We start from the raw sequence: 16598 nt of genomic DNA, 5'->3' as shown, positions 1-16598 counted from the left end.
AGCGAAACATTGAAAAACGTACAAGGATATAAACGTACGCGTGATGCGTAACGTTACTCTAGAAAACCCTGACCCTGTTTAAGACACAATTTTCCGATTTCAATATCCCGTTTAAGACAGAATTCAACATTTTCTTTCTAAGACATGTAACCCAAAATCACACCCTGTTTAAGACTAGAATGACTGTATTTTAATGCATTGGTAATCACAATCTGTTTAAGCCATTAGGTCATGTAGGGATACCCTGTTAAAGACAGAAAGTGATGAAATAGATACCCTGTTCAAGACAAAACACCCTGAAAACCATACCCTATCGGGCCGCACGTCCCCGTTAAGGTCACATAAGGGAGTACCCCCCGGGTCTAGATCATACCGAAAATTACGATCCGTCATTGATCCGGCGTCACATACATATTAGGACCGTACAAATGGTTTCTGTCTCTAAACGAAAGGTGAAAACGTAAGGATTAAAGCCTGGGGATTATAAAAAGCATTCGTATGACAAATGTCGCATGTCTGATTGGTAAATTAGCGAGTGACAGTTGTGCAAGAAATCATGAACCTTTGGAAGGTTTGTCGCACGAGCAGCACGCGAATAAATTTAACTCCGCGCAAGATAATGTAGATGGGGGGGGGGGGGGGGGCATGGAAAACGTGAATGCGAAATCGAAACAGAAAAGTATAGTGAGGTTTTGCAGCTTTCGTCGGGACCTTCGCAAGATGCTGCAGAATGCTCAGAAAATTCAAAGAATTCCAAAGATTCGAATGCAGACCTCACCGCAAGCAACGCGAATGTTTCACAGCAGAAGAATGGTCATGTCGAATCGAACGATCGATCGCAAGTGCACGCTGAGGAAGAGAGGGAAAGAGAGACAGTTTCTGACTTAGTGAACGTTTGGAATAATAGGACAGCAGAGGTGCTCGATGTTTAGGTGAATAGGATAAATTAACCCGTTCTAACTTTCAAAGGTCAACTTTAAGAAATGCCGAAATCCACGTTTGCCGAAAAGCTGCTACTCTTTAGCTTTTATTCCCGGGATAGTAAATCGAACGTTCGAAAATCGAACTAAATCGAACTCAATCGAACTCAATCCGTGGATTGAGTTCGATTGACTTCGGCAATCGAACCAAATCGAACACCAGACTTTCAGTAAGTTTGATTTCCGAACAAATCGAATTCAATCGAAAAATTGAACTCAATCGAACTCAATCCATCTGATTGTGTTCGATTGAGTTCGGAAACCGAACTCAATCGAACACAACTTAATTGATTGAGTCCGATTGGCTCTGGTAAACCTATACAAAGCAAGCCCATCAAAGCAGGTTTTTCTTGTGCTTTGTTACACTTTATTCAATAACAGAAACCCCATTTATAAACTGTCCACGGCAGTTAAGAGAACAAAAGAGAACAGAACAAAGGTATCATTATTCCCGCGGGCGTATTCCGAAATTGTCGTACCCTTTCCTTTTTTAGCTAACTTACAACTGCGGAATGACAAATCGAAGGGTTACTTTTATGCAAAAATAGAAGCAAATTACTAAAAAACTTTGCCATCCTTGACGTCAAAGCGGCATTCCCGGTAGCCTTTTTACTACGCATTTGAAGCTTACAATCCACAGGGCATCTGAAGCCATTTCTGCGTAATTTCACCGTTTACGAAAAACACGTGCGCTACACTCCGGACTGAAGTAACTCGAGCTTCCAAGATCTGGTTAGGGATTTTCAAAGCCTGTTTTACACAAATCACGAGTTCGAAAATCAAACGTTCGATTGGGTTCGATTGATTTTTTTCTTTTCGGTGAGTTCGATTTCGTTCGATTGCCGAACTCAATCGAACTCAATCCACGGATTGAGTTCGATTGAGTTCGATTAAGTTCGATTGAAATTTAGTTCGATTGGGTTCGATTTACTATGCCGGATTTATTTTAATGTTCACGCCTTAGGTTTTCATTCAGAGACTTACAAGTTCGATCTACGCATGGTAAACATCAAAATAGCCCAAGAAGAAAGTACTGCTGGATCCTGCTGAATAGCTTTGATTTGGGTCACCACCGATTAGACTTCATTTGCCAATTTGACTTTATAGAGATGTAATCGGTGACGCGATCGCTATCCTGTCACACTCAGTCCTGCGATGACAATTCTGGTGTTTGATTCCTCCGCCGAAAAAATCCTGCACCTTCATGGGTTATCGCTCGGAGCATTTTTATTACGAAACGCGAAACAAGGCACGTTCAGAAAAATTGGCGGGCCAAGGAATACATCACGCATGACAAATTATGCGAACGTACTTTCAATTTTGTCGATCACCAGTTTTTGAATTTGTTCAAGAAGGAAACCGTTTTGTCAACAAACTTCTTGAATTTGTGCCCTAGAGCTCACAGAGCTTTGTTTGGCTAAATCATGTTTCATATCGTTGATACATCTGAGTAAAAGAATTTGAGCTTATATTGATAAGTTAGAGTGTTTAAATCGGCTTATTCTACTTTGCAAAACGAAACGAAACGAAACGGAACGAAATGAAACGAAATATGTTGCAATAGGTGAAAATCGGCATGAATGTCTTATTAACGTGATTTCAAGACAAAATAGCTGCCTTTGCAAGCTGATTTGATGACAATTAGCGCCATTTCGCAAAGTAGTAATTTTACAATATTACTATTTTGCGAAACGGCTTCTAAATTACCTTTTAAACCCAAATTAACCATCTCTGCGCTTAAAATATCAACCTAAGTTGTCTGTTGGGCATTTTACATTTCTCTTTTCGCTCTCAAACTTTGTCCTGGCAATAAAGAAGCTCGTTTCGCAAAATAGTGATTTTGTTAAAAATTACTATTTTACGAAACGGCTTCTAAATTACCTTTTAAACCCAAGTTAACCATCTATGCGCTTAAAATATCAACCTAAGTTGTCTGTTATGCATTTTTCATTTCTCTTTTCGCTCTTAAACCTTGTCCTGGCGATAAAGAAGCTCATTTCGCAAAATAGTAATTTTTAGCAAAATTACCATTTTGCGAAACGGCTTCTAGCAGGTTAACTATCTATGCACTTAAAATAACAACCTAAGTTGTCATATTTACATTTTCCATTTCTCTTTTCGCCCTTAAACTTTGTCCTTGCGATAAAGAAGCTCATTTCGCAAAATAGTAATTTTTGGCAAAATTAAGTATTTTGCGAAACGGCTTCAAATTACCTTCTAAAATATCAATAGTCTGTTTTGCCATTAATCTCGGCATCTTGAAGACGAAGAAGTTCCTTTTGCAGTAAAATATATTATGATAATTGTTAATTGTTAGTATGCATTTTGTGCCGGGTTCCCATCCTATAAGCTCGTGTCCGTTATCGTTAATATCTCTTCAAAATTGACCTTTATTTCCTATAAATTTATTTACTAAATATGCATTCACTACATTACCTCTAAAACATAAATATTGTACAAGATTTTAAACTGGCGTAATTAAAATGCATAACAGACAACTTAGGTTGATATTTTAAGCGCATAGATGGTTAAATTGGGTTTAAAAGCCGTTTAGATTAACTTGGGTTTAAAAGCCATTTGGGTTTAGAAGCCGTTTCGCAAAATGGTAATTTTGCTAAAAATTACTATTTTGCGAAATGAGCTTCTTTATCGCCAGGACAAGGTTTAAGAGCGAAAAGAGAAATGTAAAATGTATAACAGACAACTTAGGTTGATATTTTAAGGGCGTAGATGGTTAACTTGGGTTTAAAAGGTAATTTAGAAGCCGTTTCGCAAAATAGTAATTTTTAGCAAAATTACTATTTTGCGAAACGAGCTTCTTTATCGCCAGGACAAGGTTTTAGAGCGAAAAGAGAAATGTAAAATGCCCGACAGACAACTTAGATTGATATTTTAAGCACAGAGATGGTTAACTTGGGTTTAAAAGGTAATTTAGAAGCCGTTTCGCAAATTAGTAATATTGTAAAATTACTACTTTGCGAAATGGCGTTAATTGTCATCAAATAAGCTTCCAAAGGCAGCCATTTTGTCTCGAACTCAAGTTATTAAAACATTCATGCCGATTGTCACGCATTGCAGCATATTTCGTTTCATTTCGTTTCGTTTCGTTTCGCAAAATAGAATAAGCCTGTTTATGTCAGTGTATGCTAATGTATCAGTCAATTCCAAGCGCGATCATCCCCCCCCGGGCAACCCCCGGGCATTTGACCCCTGTTCGGCTCCACATAGTGGGGCATTTGACGCGAATAGAAATCCGACCCATCGGGCATTTGACCCCGGAATGCTTTATTCACAGCCAGAATTTACGCGTATATTTTGCGTCAAACAGTTTTTAATGTAGTAAGCCATTTAATACTACCATAGAGAAACGTTCCAACAAATATATCTGAGATTGTTTTTGGCATGGCGGGGTTACATATTGCCCTTCGCTTCTCATTTTCAGTGGTATGTCCAAGTTCCCTTAAGCTTCGTTCTCCCTTCGCTCGGCATTCGAAGCTCGACTTGTTGGCATGTCTAGGTTTCATAACGTAGTGTTTTTCATCATTGTTCTTGTTATCACACGTATTAGCAAACTTCATGTACATTTAATATAAAAGAAAAGCGAGTATCGGTACATATATCGTTAAACTCCCTGTTAGTTGAGTTTCATATGTGATATTATGCATTATCTTTAATAATAAATTGTTTTAAATTTATTAATGTATGAATTTCGTTGATTTTTATATAAACAGAGCTAGCGAATACAAAAAAAACCAACACGATGACTTTTCAGCCCCAACCAGTGGGGCATTTGACCTAGAAATCGGCCCATATAGAGGGGAATTTGATCAGGCATTTGCCCGAGGGTTTGCCCGGGGGGGGGGGGGGGGGGGATGATCGCTTTTGGAATTGACCCAGACATAAATATAGGAGATTAAAAATTGTCAATTGTACAGAAATTTTTATCCATCGTTGACAAATGCTTCCCCAAGAACCACCCATTAAACAAGATCTTTAACAGACACACACTAAACCTCAGCTACTCATGCATGCCAAACATAAAAACCATCATTGCATCACATAACAAACAGATACTCTCAAATGTAGCAACGACCCCAAACTAAAATCATGACCCGAGCTGCAACTGCAGGAAGAAGGCAGAATGCCCTCTTGATGGTAAATGCCTCCAAGCGAACGTGGTTCAGCAAACGACGGTAACAACAACAGAATCGTACGTGGGACTGTCATCAAACTTTACAGAACGATACCGAAACCACAACACATTCTTCCCGAAACGCCAACAGACGAAATGCAACGGAACTATCGTTTAAGGACGCAAACAAAACATTTCGCATTAAATGGAAAGTACTCAAAAAGTGCAAACCCTATAATAACACTAACAAGAAATGTAACCTATGTCTTCACGAAAAGTTTATTTTAATCTGTAGAAAAGATCTTTGTAGCCTGAACAAACGCAACTAATTACCAAGTTAATGCCCCCACAGAAAGAGATATGTACTCAAAACCTCTCGAATAACGTAAAGTAACCGTTTGTATCATGGCACGTGAATTGTATCACGCCACGTGCATTAGTATTTTATCGCCCAGCAAACGCTTGTTTCAAATCACCGGTTCGAATGATTCCAATTTCACAAATCCATGCCCTCATATAAATAGATATGTACCAAAAACCTCTTGTATAACGTAACGTAACCGTTTGTATCATGGCACGTGAATTCTTGCTTGTGTTAAATCGCCAGTTTTCGATTACGTTATTTTGCCAGCTTTTGAATCTTTACCGGTCATTCGTTGAAGTTGCCTGATGAGTGTGGTCAGCTCTTGACCATACGAACCAGAGCTGAAGCAATAAAAGGATGAATCACTTCTGAAGCCTGAACTTTTTTCCTGAGCGTATATCTCTATACGAATACCGGTCAACTCGCCTACGTGCAAACTCGCCTATGCCAACTCGCCTACGCCTACTGGTTAACTCGCCTACGTAGGCGAATTTAGAACATAGCACGCTTGTTTAGGTTTATGGATTAAAGAACGAGTTAGATAGAACATAAAGTTTTTTAAAAGGCATACATTACTTGAGTGAACTTGCCTATGTCAGGAAGAGAAGTCGCCTACGTAGGCGAGCTGACAAGTTGTAGGCGAGTTTTTTTCGTAGGCGAGTTTGCACGTAGGCGAGTTGACCGGATACCCTCTATACTCTTAAGTACGTAAATTATGATCATCCGGGTGAGTGGAGTCCTGAGAAGGACTGTTTGTGGTGACTTTGACTGACGTTTCGACAACCTGAGCGGAAGTCATCTTCAGAGTCAAGTGAATTGTGGAACTTCAGTAGGTGGTATATACGTCTCTGGTTGTTAACCTGATTGGTCAACGAAGTCCAGATGTTATTGGTCGTTTGTCAGTAAGCCGTGATGTTATTGGCTGTGAAGACTGTAAAAAGTGATTGGTGCGTTTCGATCCGTCTTTTGTTAGTCAAAAAGTCTGTGGGTCTATTGTTAGTAAAATGTCTATTGTTTGTCTGTTTCGTTGTTATTGTCAATAAGTCGTTTGTATGGTGCAGGTAGTTGTAGGCAACGGTTGAGTGGCGTTTGTTCTAAGTTAGTAAACCAGCTTTCCAGAGTGAGTCGTTGATAGTAATTTGTACAGTAGGTAATGCACTTGGCAGAGTCCCAGTCGATTCTGTGGTTCGTTTGTAAATGGTGCTCAGCAATGTGATTGTTGATATCACCATTTCTAGTTGCTCGTTTGTGTTCAGTCAGTCGTACGTTTAAATTTGTGCCGATCTCACCAATATAAGTGGCCTGGCAGTCGCAGCATTTGATCTTGTAAACTGCTCCCTGTCTGCGGTTAGGTTCGTCTTTGTCCTTTACTTTCGTCAGTAGTTGTCGTAAAGTGGTTATAGGTTTGTGAGCTACACGGATATTGTAGGGTTGTAGAATCCGTGCGATAGTCCCAGAAGTGCCCCTTACGTAAGGTATAGTTACAGTAGTTACGGGAGTCGCGTCGTTGTTTGTGACGTTAGGTTCAGTGTTCTTGTAAGTGTTACGTCTAACAAAGTCCTTGTTGTAGTTGTTCTTGTTGAAAACGTTGTCTAAGTAGTTGTTTTCGTCTGCGAGTCTGTCAGGTGAGTCACAAACCAGTTGTGCTCGCCTTGTTAAGGTCTGTATAGTGGGGAGTTAGCGTTGCTGGAAGTTATTACTGCTAAAAGATCGTAGTCTTACCCACCACTCAGACAAATATGGCGCGAGTATAAGCTGATAACAGCTCCTTGTTGTGTAAAAAACAAGTCATATTTTTGTTGTTGGCTCCACAGATTATGACGAGACAGTATTAATAGAAGCATTTCAATAACGGAATGTTTCCTGAGCCTCAGTGCTCAGTGGAGCAATGGTCATGTTGCCTGGAGCACCATCGAATAGTGTTTCGTACAACTCATAACGAGAGGAGTCACTGTAAACTGAGTTAAATTAATTTTCTACATTTTCTTCGGTTGTCGAAGTTTGCCTTTTACTGTAGTATGCCGTGTATAATTACTGAAAAACAGTACATAAATTACGACGCAGGACGAAGAAATAAGTACAAGTTACTGCCTATGTAGTAGGCCGCCATGCATAAGTTTCAACGGGTTACCATTGTAACCCGATGAGATATGAAAATATCAGCAAGGTGAATTTCTTTATCAATGAGCACGAGTTACATTGATGACCCGTGGAATATGGAATTACAAGTTTGCTTCACGCCCCCAATTGAAGAGAGTTGTATTTTAACAAGCAGTTATTTGATTGAAGTAGTTAAATAGTGTGAATTACCCTTGTAGACATGAACTTCTCTTTATTCAGCCATGTAAAATCCTTAAAACTGAGGAGTGAGAAATTCGACACGCATATTCTATAGCTGAGAGCCTCGTGTTAGTGTTTTCACGGAGTAGACAAACTTCATTCTCTTATATTACCGGGAACATAACCCTTAAACGCCATTGGAGGCTTCTTTTTGAGATAAGGAGAAAATATGACTAAATGATTTATTTTTCTCTCTAGTTGTCCCCCTTTTGTACAAGAGTAGGGCAACAGCGTTCTGAAATTGATAAAGTGCAAGTGCATCTTTGTAGATTTACAAGAATCTTATTAACAGTAGGGAGTATAAAATGTGATCACAACTTCCAGAACACCTGTTTCAAGTAACGCAGTTTATTGCAACATCGTATTTGGTACCAAGAGATTTTTCGTGTGCTTCACTTAACAGAAACTCGGAGAACCTGAACTTTCAAACGACAACGAAACTAAGAAAAGATGAAAAACTAAAGAATATTGAAACACAAAAAAGACTGATCCACTGGCATTCCTTTTGTACCACTCTAACAATACTACCAACTTGCTGTGAGAGCAAGGATGCCGGGATCAAGACCAAAGGCACCTCACATGACAGGTGATTCAACGGGTCGAACAAAGCTGTATTATTTTCCTTGGGATTACATTCATACATGTAAACACACCGAGAACACTTCAAAAGCACAAAGATAAACGTCTTGTACCCAAAGCAATGCAATAAATTTTCTGTAACTGAACGAAACATAACAAACGAAGCAAACAGTTCACTTTTTTAGTGACTGATTAGTACGGTAGCGCTGAGTAAGTTCTCTGGCATTTTCTTTTATCAAATTAACGAAACTTTGATCCATTCCAGCAAGGTAGGATAAAATCCTCCTTCTCAATTGATACTTCAGTGGCAGCTGTCCTTAGTCCCAGTCCTCCTCATCTTGGTTAGATGACACGTTTCTTGGGTGACTGAGGTATTGACTAGGAGGCTGGACACTAACTCGCTCTATTCCCCTTGTCACGGCACTCATCGCATCTGTGTGACCACTCATTCGTGGCTGATCATGGGCTGATGCTCTAGGATGATCCCTCTGGAAAAAAAAAAGTTTTAAAAAACAGTTTAACAGGATGATGGATGCAAAGTTCGTTTCCATAGCCAAGTTTCATCAACTTGAGAGGTGGTTGGCCTGGCGAACTTCACATGCACATTGGACTTTAGGCCACTGAGGAGGAGGGGGCATTAACAATAAAAGATTGGATTGCAATACACTGAGTGGATTCTTATCATCATCATCATAATGTAGAAGAAACATAATTACCTCTCTCCTGTCTCTGGATGCAAACCTGCCACCAGCAGGTCCATATGATGAGCCAACTGCTTCCTCTGCCACTTGTTCCAGCCACTCTGGGACCTCCTGGTATGCCTGTGACACATCAGAAAAAAAAAGAGACAGTGCAAGCAATTTGTTGTAATCTAGCTCAAGTAAGATTACGATTTCTCACAAATAACTTATCCATTTGGGCCCAGCTGTTCAAAGCCGATTAAGTTAAACTTAGATTAACGTGAATTTTGATTCGAGTTTTATTACTTATTAAAAAGCCTTTCCAAAGACTTGTGTCCCTCAGTTATGACCACGACGTTCTTCACCATTAGGTTAAATGAGTTTTCAAAACCATTTCTTAACAAGCAAAATGAAAACCCTAGTTAACTTTTAATCGTGGATTAGCGATAATCGACTTTTGCACAGCTGGGCCCTGGACATCAAGGTTTGGTTTCTGAAGTATTAAGGGACTAGCAGCATGATTACTCATCCTGGATGGCATGCTAGTTCATCACAGGACGGCTAGAATTACAGGTTAGTTTATTCCACTTGCGCTTGTTGGATATGGGCGTATCGCAAACAAAGTGCTATGTGCCCCGGTGGCTGTCCACAATCTCACAACCAATGCACACTTGTGGAATAATTAATGGACAAAAATTAATTAGCGTACATAGCATTTAATTTTTACCTGAGATAAAACTTTTACCAAACTGCGGGCAAGTCTCTCATCTTTTCCGGGCTGAAAAAATGAAGTAGCTTTTCCTTTGTTGCCAATCCGCCCAGTGCGACCAATACGATGTACATATTCCTCAATATCCTGAGGGAGGTCATAGTTGATCACATGCTTGACATCTGGGATATCCAGACCTCGAGCTGCCACTGACGTTGCTACAAGCACTGGTGCTCTTCCACTCCTGAAGTCACGCAGAGCTGCTTCACGCTCTTGCTGTGTTCTGTCCCTGTACATAACAGTTACAATACTTTACTTAATATTTGAAGGACTGCAGATTGGGCTTTTGTGGCCCCTATAGTCCCCGTGTATTTATGCATTGGTGTTGAAAATGTGTAGTGGTGATTTACACTTCATGCAGATAAAAATTTCGTCAATTTGCACTTATTGTCGTTAGTTATCAGCTATCGCCTCGAAATCGCGAGGCAGGAAAGTCAGGTCAGGTGACAAGAATTTAACATAACATCAAGTCTTGTAACGATGGTGCATTACTCTTGGTTTAATCCCAAGGTGAGAAGTTCGAAACGAAAGGGACTTCAAGGATTAATGAACACAAATTGTAAGTATTTCAACTGTTTCGAATTCCGTCACATTAACGAACTGATGTAAATAATAACTTGTTTTCTCACTGTGATTTCACTGAGTTGACTGCTAATGTACAGCTGACGCTTCCCGAACACGCCATTGAAGAACGAAAGCTGCAAATCTAGTGCAAATAAAATCTCAAAATCTACAAATCCCTGGCTAATGTTAAAATCCTTTGTGGCATTAGTAGAGGGCTGAAAGGGCTATTGGGATTTCAAGGCCAGTGTCTGGCAAGTTAATTGAGGAATTAAAGACAATGATGGCCGCTCCAGTTATTAAACTATCTATCATTATTAATTGTATTTAGACACTGATTGAAGGTGGTCAAATAAAACTATCAGTCTGTAATAAACTAGTCTCGCAATGCTTTCTGGGATGCCTATACAGGAAGTGATTTTCCTGCACACCTGCGTGTTTTGTTGCTCATCACTGGCAGAAATAAGAGACCACTTGTAGTCTAGCAATACATGTTATTGTCAAAATTTCATACCGTACACACTATTACACGGATGAAGGACCACCCACGAAAGAACGTATGTTGTGTTTTAATTAGTTTTTGGTTTGATTTTTATTTTCCATGGTTTCAGGTTATCATCATGGTCATGAAATATATGAGACAAAGGAAAACAAATTAAACTGGTTTGGGTAAAAAAAAAAAAGAAATATAAACCACAACATACACGAGACACATGCAAGATCACGAAAACAGCTAACACCACTCCAATAAGCAGACCTTATCATGGTATAAATGGCATCATGGGTAAGAGAGGAACATGGTGTAAAGGTTTGTGTGATCTTTTCTTAAACGTATTATTTCGTAACTTTTGCCATTCAAAATTAAAAAAACAAAAACAAAGGAGTCCAAAGAAGCAACAGAACAAACTCCACTGCAAGGGCTACAACCAGCCAAGTGTATCACGATGCAATTCCAATGGGAATAAAGAACAAAATTCAGACAAAAAATAATATGAATTGGAAAACCTTCATTTCAAGTACATGTACCAAAGGATAAGGGTGATTAAAGTCTAGGTTAGTTGGGATACCTTCCCCTACTAAAGCTCCTTGTTTGAATATGTTTATCATTTCCGCAAAACCGAGTTTGTGAAAGGCCATACAGAAATACATGTCACACAACCCCTCTAATCACATGACATGTAAACAATGCTACAGGAAAACATTCGACACCTCATCATTTTTTTAAATTTAGCTGGTGAAACCTTTCACGTTCTTTTCGTTTGTTAAAGTTGTAAAAGTTTCATAGTTTCATGCGGCCTTGCTTTATAGTTACTGTGGTAATCATCTTTACGGAATCTTTGAGTATTCTTCTCAAATATATAACTACAGTTCCACTAACGGCAGAGCCACCCGCACCCCGAGGAAAGAAACTCCAGCGCAGAGTTGACAGCTGGCCAAAACTCTAGTCCGAAACACTCAAGTTTTTAGGTTTACAGACAAGGGGAAGCTAATACTCATTACCTTTCATAAAGTTCACCCAAGAGATATTGATTCTGTATCTTTTGTGTATTGTAACTAAGTTTGTCAAAAAAGGTTTGCACAGCCACTGTACATTAACTAAGGGAAGTTGGTTCCTTTCGTTTCAGATGTATTATTTTGTTACAATAGCTTTGCACTGCATAGCACTCACGAGAGATTGCTCCCCGATCGTTTCAGATGTATGTTGTAAATAAGTTTGTTTATGCAAAGTAATACAAGGAACTTACCCACTAATACTTGTAGTAGGGAACTTGTTTTGTGAAAGAAGACATGCCAAAAAGTCTGCTACTCGTTTCAGCTCAACAAATATGAGTGTTCGGTCGGTACCTGTTGCAGAAAAGGTTTCATTACAATTAATTAAACTGGCAAAGAATTGCGTATATGCCACACAGTGACATGACATTCTAGTAGTATGTAGGATGTTTGTCCCATGAACCTAGTTTAATGGCCTTAGCTCCCACGAGTCTCCTGTAGCTCAGTGGTAGAGCATCCGAACTAGCAATCGGAAGGTCTTAGGTTCCACTCCTGATAAGAGCACTCGGATTTCTTTTTTCCGAGTTTGCTTGTGTCACTCACTGAATAATACATCATTTTCATTCTGTTATCCTAGTGTTTACCAGGCAAATGGAACGAAGTGACTTTAACTTGGAACGAAACGACCGGATACCCAAATGGTATCCTCTGTATTGAACTGGAACAAGCTTTCATATGAGGCTTAAGTAGCGTTATCATTCCAGATGCAAATATTTTTTAATACTTTTTTATTCCTCTGCAAGAGTCTCCATTGTAAGCTAGATACAGTTTAATACGGAGAATACGAATATTGTCTATTACAGAATAACATTATTTGGTGATGGATTTACTCAAAAACTGCCTATGTGCACTTACACGTTCACATTAACAACCTTCATTTAACGGTCTATAAAAGACTGCGCATACGTTCTGCGCATCTTGCGATCGTCCAAGAAGTAATATATCAAACACGAGAAAGCATGTTTCATCAGATATCCAAACGTTGAGAAGTAGGTTGAAAAAACGAGGCGCAGCCAAGTTTTTTTAAACGACTTCGGGGTGTTTGGATATCTGATGAAACACATTTTCGAGTGTTTGATGGATGAACAATTCTTCAAAAATTCAAGGCTAAAGCTGGCAAAATTTTATGGTAATTAGGAACACATATCCAAACCACGGTCACAGTGAATGATTTTCGTTCTTTTCCTTTGATAAATTATTAGTGAGTTAGAGGAAGTCGGATTTCGTAACGGCGGTGCCTGCTAAAACAGAGATATTTTTGCGCGGTTTCTAACTACGCGGGAAAAGCAGATCGTGGCAAGGGTTATTGGAATTCGAAAAGAAAATTAGGGGTGACCATGTATTTTTCAGAGATAATTAAGTTTCAATTCGGGGAAAAAATCCACACATTGTTTTGTAATTTGGCACTTTTTAGAATCATTGTTGCTTAATCATCTCTAGAAAAGCGTGGTTAAAACCAATTTTCTTTTTGGATTCCAATAGCCCTTGCTAAGATCTGCTTTTCTCGCATAGTCATAAACCACGCAAAAGTACTTCGGTGTTAGTGGACATTGTCCTTTATGCCCTTTGGAAAGGTTTTCAGTCCTTATTCTAAAAAACGCATTAGTTTCTGAATAAGCAAACTCATTAAATTCCCTGGGTTTTGTTTAAGGATATAACTAAAGGTATACAGCTATAAGCAAGTGTTTAAGCTGTGAAATGCATACCTGAGTTAAGAAGAATGTCAAAAAGTTTCTCCTGTTTATCATCTCCAGGGACAGTGATAACTGTCTGACTGATGTCCAGATTTGATCCACCAATAGTTCCCACAGCTACAAACAGGTAGTTATCTTTCAAAAAGTCGGCAGCTAAACGCTGAATCTCGTCTGGGAAGGTAGCGCTAAACATGAGTGTCTGCCTCTGTGTCTTATCAGGCATTCCATACGTCTCAACTATTTTACGCACATCATTCTCAAATCCCATATCCAGCATGCGGTCAGCCTCATCCAGGATCAGATAGCGCACACTTTCCAGACTCACCTGTAACAACCAGTGTAAAGGCGAACGTTTAGTTTTAGAAGCATTACATAAATGTTGTCAGAAGGTTTCTACAAGTGAATAAGTTAATGTCGTTTCCGGGAGGAACAGGCATGCACACAGTGGTGACAGCACCTGCTAGCTTCTTCCAATACACCCTAGATTCAACTTCCAGACTCAGAGTCATGTGGGTTGAGATAGTTGATGGTTCTCATCGTTGCTCCAACAGGTTTTCTCCAGATTTTCACTGACACACACACACACACACAAACAGAAAATAAATAACTAAATAATATAATTATCTAATTTAAATTCCAATTCAATCTGTAGCAATTAATGGAAGAGCAATTCTGTATGTGGATTTATACTGCTATTCATATATATCTCATTTATGCAATTTTAATTTAATTGTGTTGTTTTAACTCAGATACAAGAACTTAACAGATTGTTTTTAGCCTATAACTATTTATCTCTCGATGGCTAAGTTCACAATTACGTTTTATTGAGAACTGATTCAAACTGGATTTCATGAAAGTGGCTAATGAACTGATCATTAATTTTACAGAAATATTTCAAAAGATGAGCTTCAGACTAAATACAGTCATAAAATATGTTGCTTTCTAGAGAGGCTTCTGGAAGAGATCTGTAAGAGTTATGGAGAAAGTATGTGTACCAACCCGCTTCCGGTTAACAAAGTCAAGCAGCCGTCCTGGAGTGGCAATTAAGAAATGGCAGCCTCTCTTTATCTTTTCCAACTGATGCTGTACACTGACTCCACCATAACACACTGCACCGGTTACCACTGTCCCATTAGAAAACTTGCAAACTTCTTTATGGATCTGCATAGCAAGCTCACGAGTTGGTGCAAGACAGAGTGCCGCAGGATACTGGGTTTCACCAGTTAAGTAGCCACCACTGAGATGACCTTGTTTAATCATACCAGTCAACACAGGCAATAAATATGCAACCTACAACGAGAATAAAAGAATTTCTTTATGCCATTGAAAAACTTATTGGCTTCTTAAATATTGATTTACCACATATCGTAAAGGCAATCTAGAAGAATGAATGAAGCAATAGTTTGATACAAAACACCCATGAGCCAAACCTAAAACACCAAAGTACCAGGCTTGCCTCTTAAACCAATCTTAGAATAATCCCCTCTCCCCACTAACATAGGAAAAAGCCTGAATCTCAACAACAAATTTCTAAACTTACTCAAAACGCGAACTCACGACAAAATCCGATGCTAGTAATATTTGCCAAAATATTTTAAACAATTCAATTGTGAACTCCTGTACTAAATGTTATATACCAATAAAACATTTTTTTTTGGAAAGGTTTTGTCTGGGGAATTGCATAAATCGTTCCAGCAAAGACAAAGGTAATGCAAGATTAGACGAAAAAGTGTCCAAAATATTATTTTTAATAATTCATTATTTTCCTTTATTACATAACTGTATAGCTCTCAGTAATAGTACGCACAGAGTGATTGGTCAATTTTGCGGGCCGTATTTCACTGTACTGCCCGCTAAATTTTCCTACGCACTCGATTAACCTCAGAGAAATAATAAATATCTTACTAACCTCATTTTCTCGGTCCCTACTGTAAGTTACGGATCCTCGTTTTTTCCCACTGATTTATGGCCAACACCCTTCGCACTTGGGACATAAATCAACGGGAAAAAAACTTGGTCTGTAACTTGCAGTAGAGACCTCGAACTCGGTTACTAAGAGGGATTTAATGTGTTTCTCATACTTGAAATATTCAATTACTTGAATTTCCTATTGCAACACCATTGTAAATTCAAACTGAAACATTGCCAAAATTCAAATTAATCAATAAAAACATCAATCAAAACATGCCCCGTAAATTCATTCATGCAAATTCTAGAAAGTTTTTGTCAGTCCACATACTGTAAATATATTGTAAATAAAGTTTCTGACACAACTCAGAACCAAAAAACTGAGAATCAATAACTTACAGTTTTGCCCGATCCTGTCTGTGCACAAGCCATCAGGTCTCTGCCAGCCAGTGTAATGGGAATTGCATACTTCTGAATGGGTGTTGGCTTAGTGAACTGCGCTTTTTGAATGTTTAATGCACACTGTTCTAAGATCCCAGCTTCTTCAAAAGTAGAAATAGCAGGAGGAATCTCTTTGCCAGTGACATTTACAGGGATTGCATCATACTTGTCAAAATTTAATCCACTGTGTGGTGCATCCTGGAAAAGTTCATCGATGTTACTTGGAAGTTCTGGTGGAATGTATGTCACTGGAGCCATCTTTCCCTCAGGGCCTGAAGAAACAGAATTGTAACATTGAAGATGAGCAAAAAAATAGCAAACTACAAAGCTGTTCCTGTTCCTTTGCAGCACAGCTGGGAGGGTGGTGGAGAGATTAGGAGCTCAGTCCTGCATCTTTTACTTTCCAGTTCAGAACTTTGTCTGGGGAAGCTCCTGTCAGTTTTTGTTCCTTTAATGTTAACACAATGTAAATGTTTTGCTTTTCCCCTGCTTTCCCTTGCTCTTTCCTCCCAAGTCTGCCAGGCTATCCCTCATTATATTCACTAACCCACTCATAAGTCAAGCCATTAGCCAGAGAACTTAACACAATAAAAGTACAA

At 39.0% G+C, this 16598-nt stretch overlaps 1 protein-coding gene across 2 annotated transcripts in view; it reads right to left on the bottom strand.

Moving 5' to 3' along the window:
- Nucleotides 1-8144: 8144 nt before the first annotated feature.
- The window catches only part of LOC146460461 (putative ATP-dependent RNA helicase DDX4), a 35644-nt gene continuing 27190 nt past the window's right edge, over nt 8145-16598 (bottom strand). For both annotated transcript variants that reach the window (XM_085088153.1, XM_085088154.1), the window contains 7 exons: nt 15958-16271; nt 14650-14940; nt 13663-13975; nt 12151-12250; nt 9803-10073; nt 9112-9216; nt 8145-8883 (listed from right to left, as the gene is read on the bottom strand). In XM_085088153.1, coding sequence (XP_084944279.1) covers nt 8713-8883; nt 9112-9216; nt 9803-10073; nt 12151-12250; nt 13663-13975; nt 14650-14940; nt 15958-16271 — 1565 coding nt within the window. In that variant the 3' untranslated portion in view covers nt 8145-8712. The remainder of the gene's footprint in view (nt 8884-9111; nt 9217-9802; nt 10074-12150; nt 12251-13662; nt 13976-14649; nt 14941-15957; nt 16272-16598) is intronic.

The sequence above is a fragment of the Pavona decussata genome, unplaced genomic scaffold (assembly GCF_977016875.1).
Source record: "Pavona decussata unplaced genomic scaffold, jaPavDecu1.1 SCAFFOLD_213, whole genome shotgun sequence".
Classification (NCBI taxonomy): domain Eukaryota; kingdom Metazoa; phylum Cnidaria; class Anthozoa; order Scleractinia; family Agariciidae; genus Pavona; species Pavona decussata.
The sequence above is the reverse complement of the archived record's forward strand: the minus strand, read 5'-3'. Positions and strand labels throughout refer to the sequence as shown.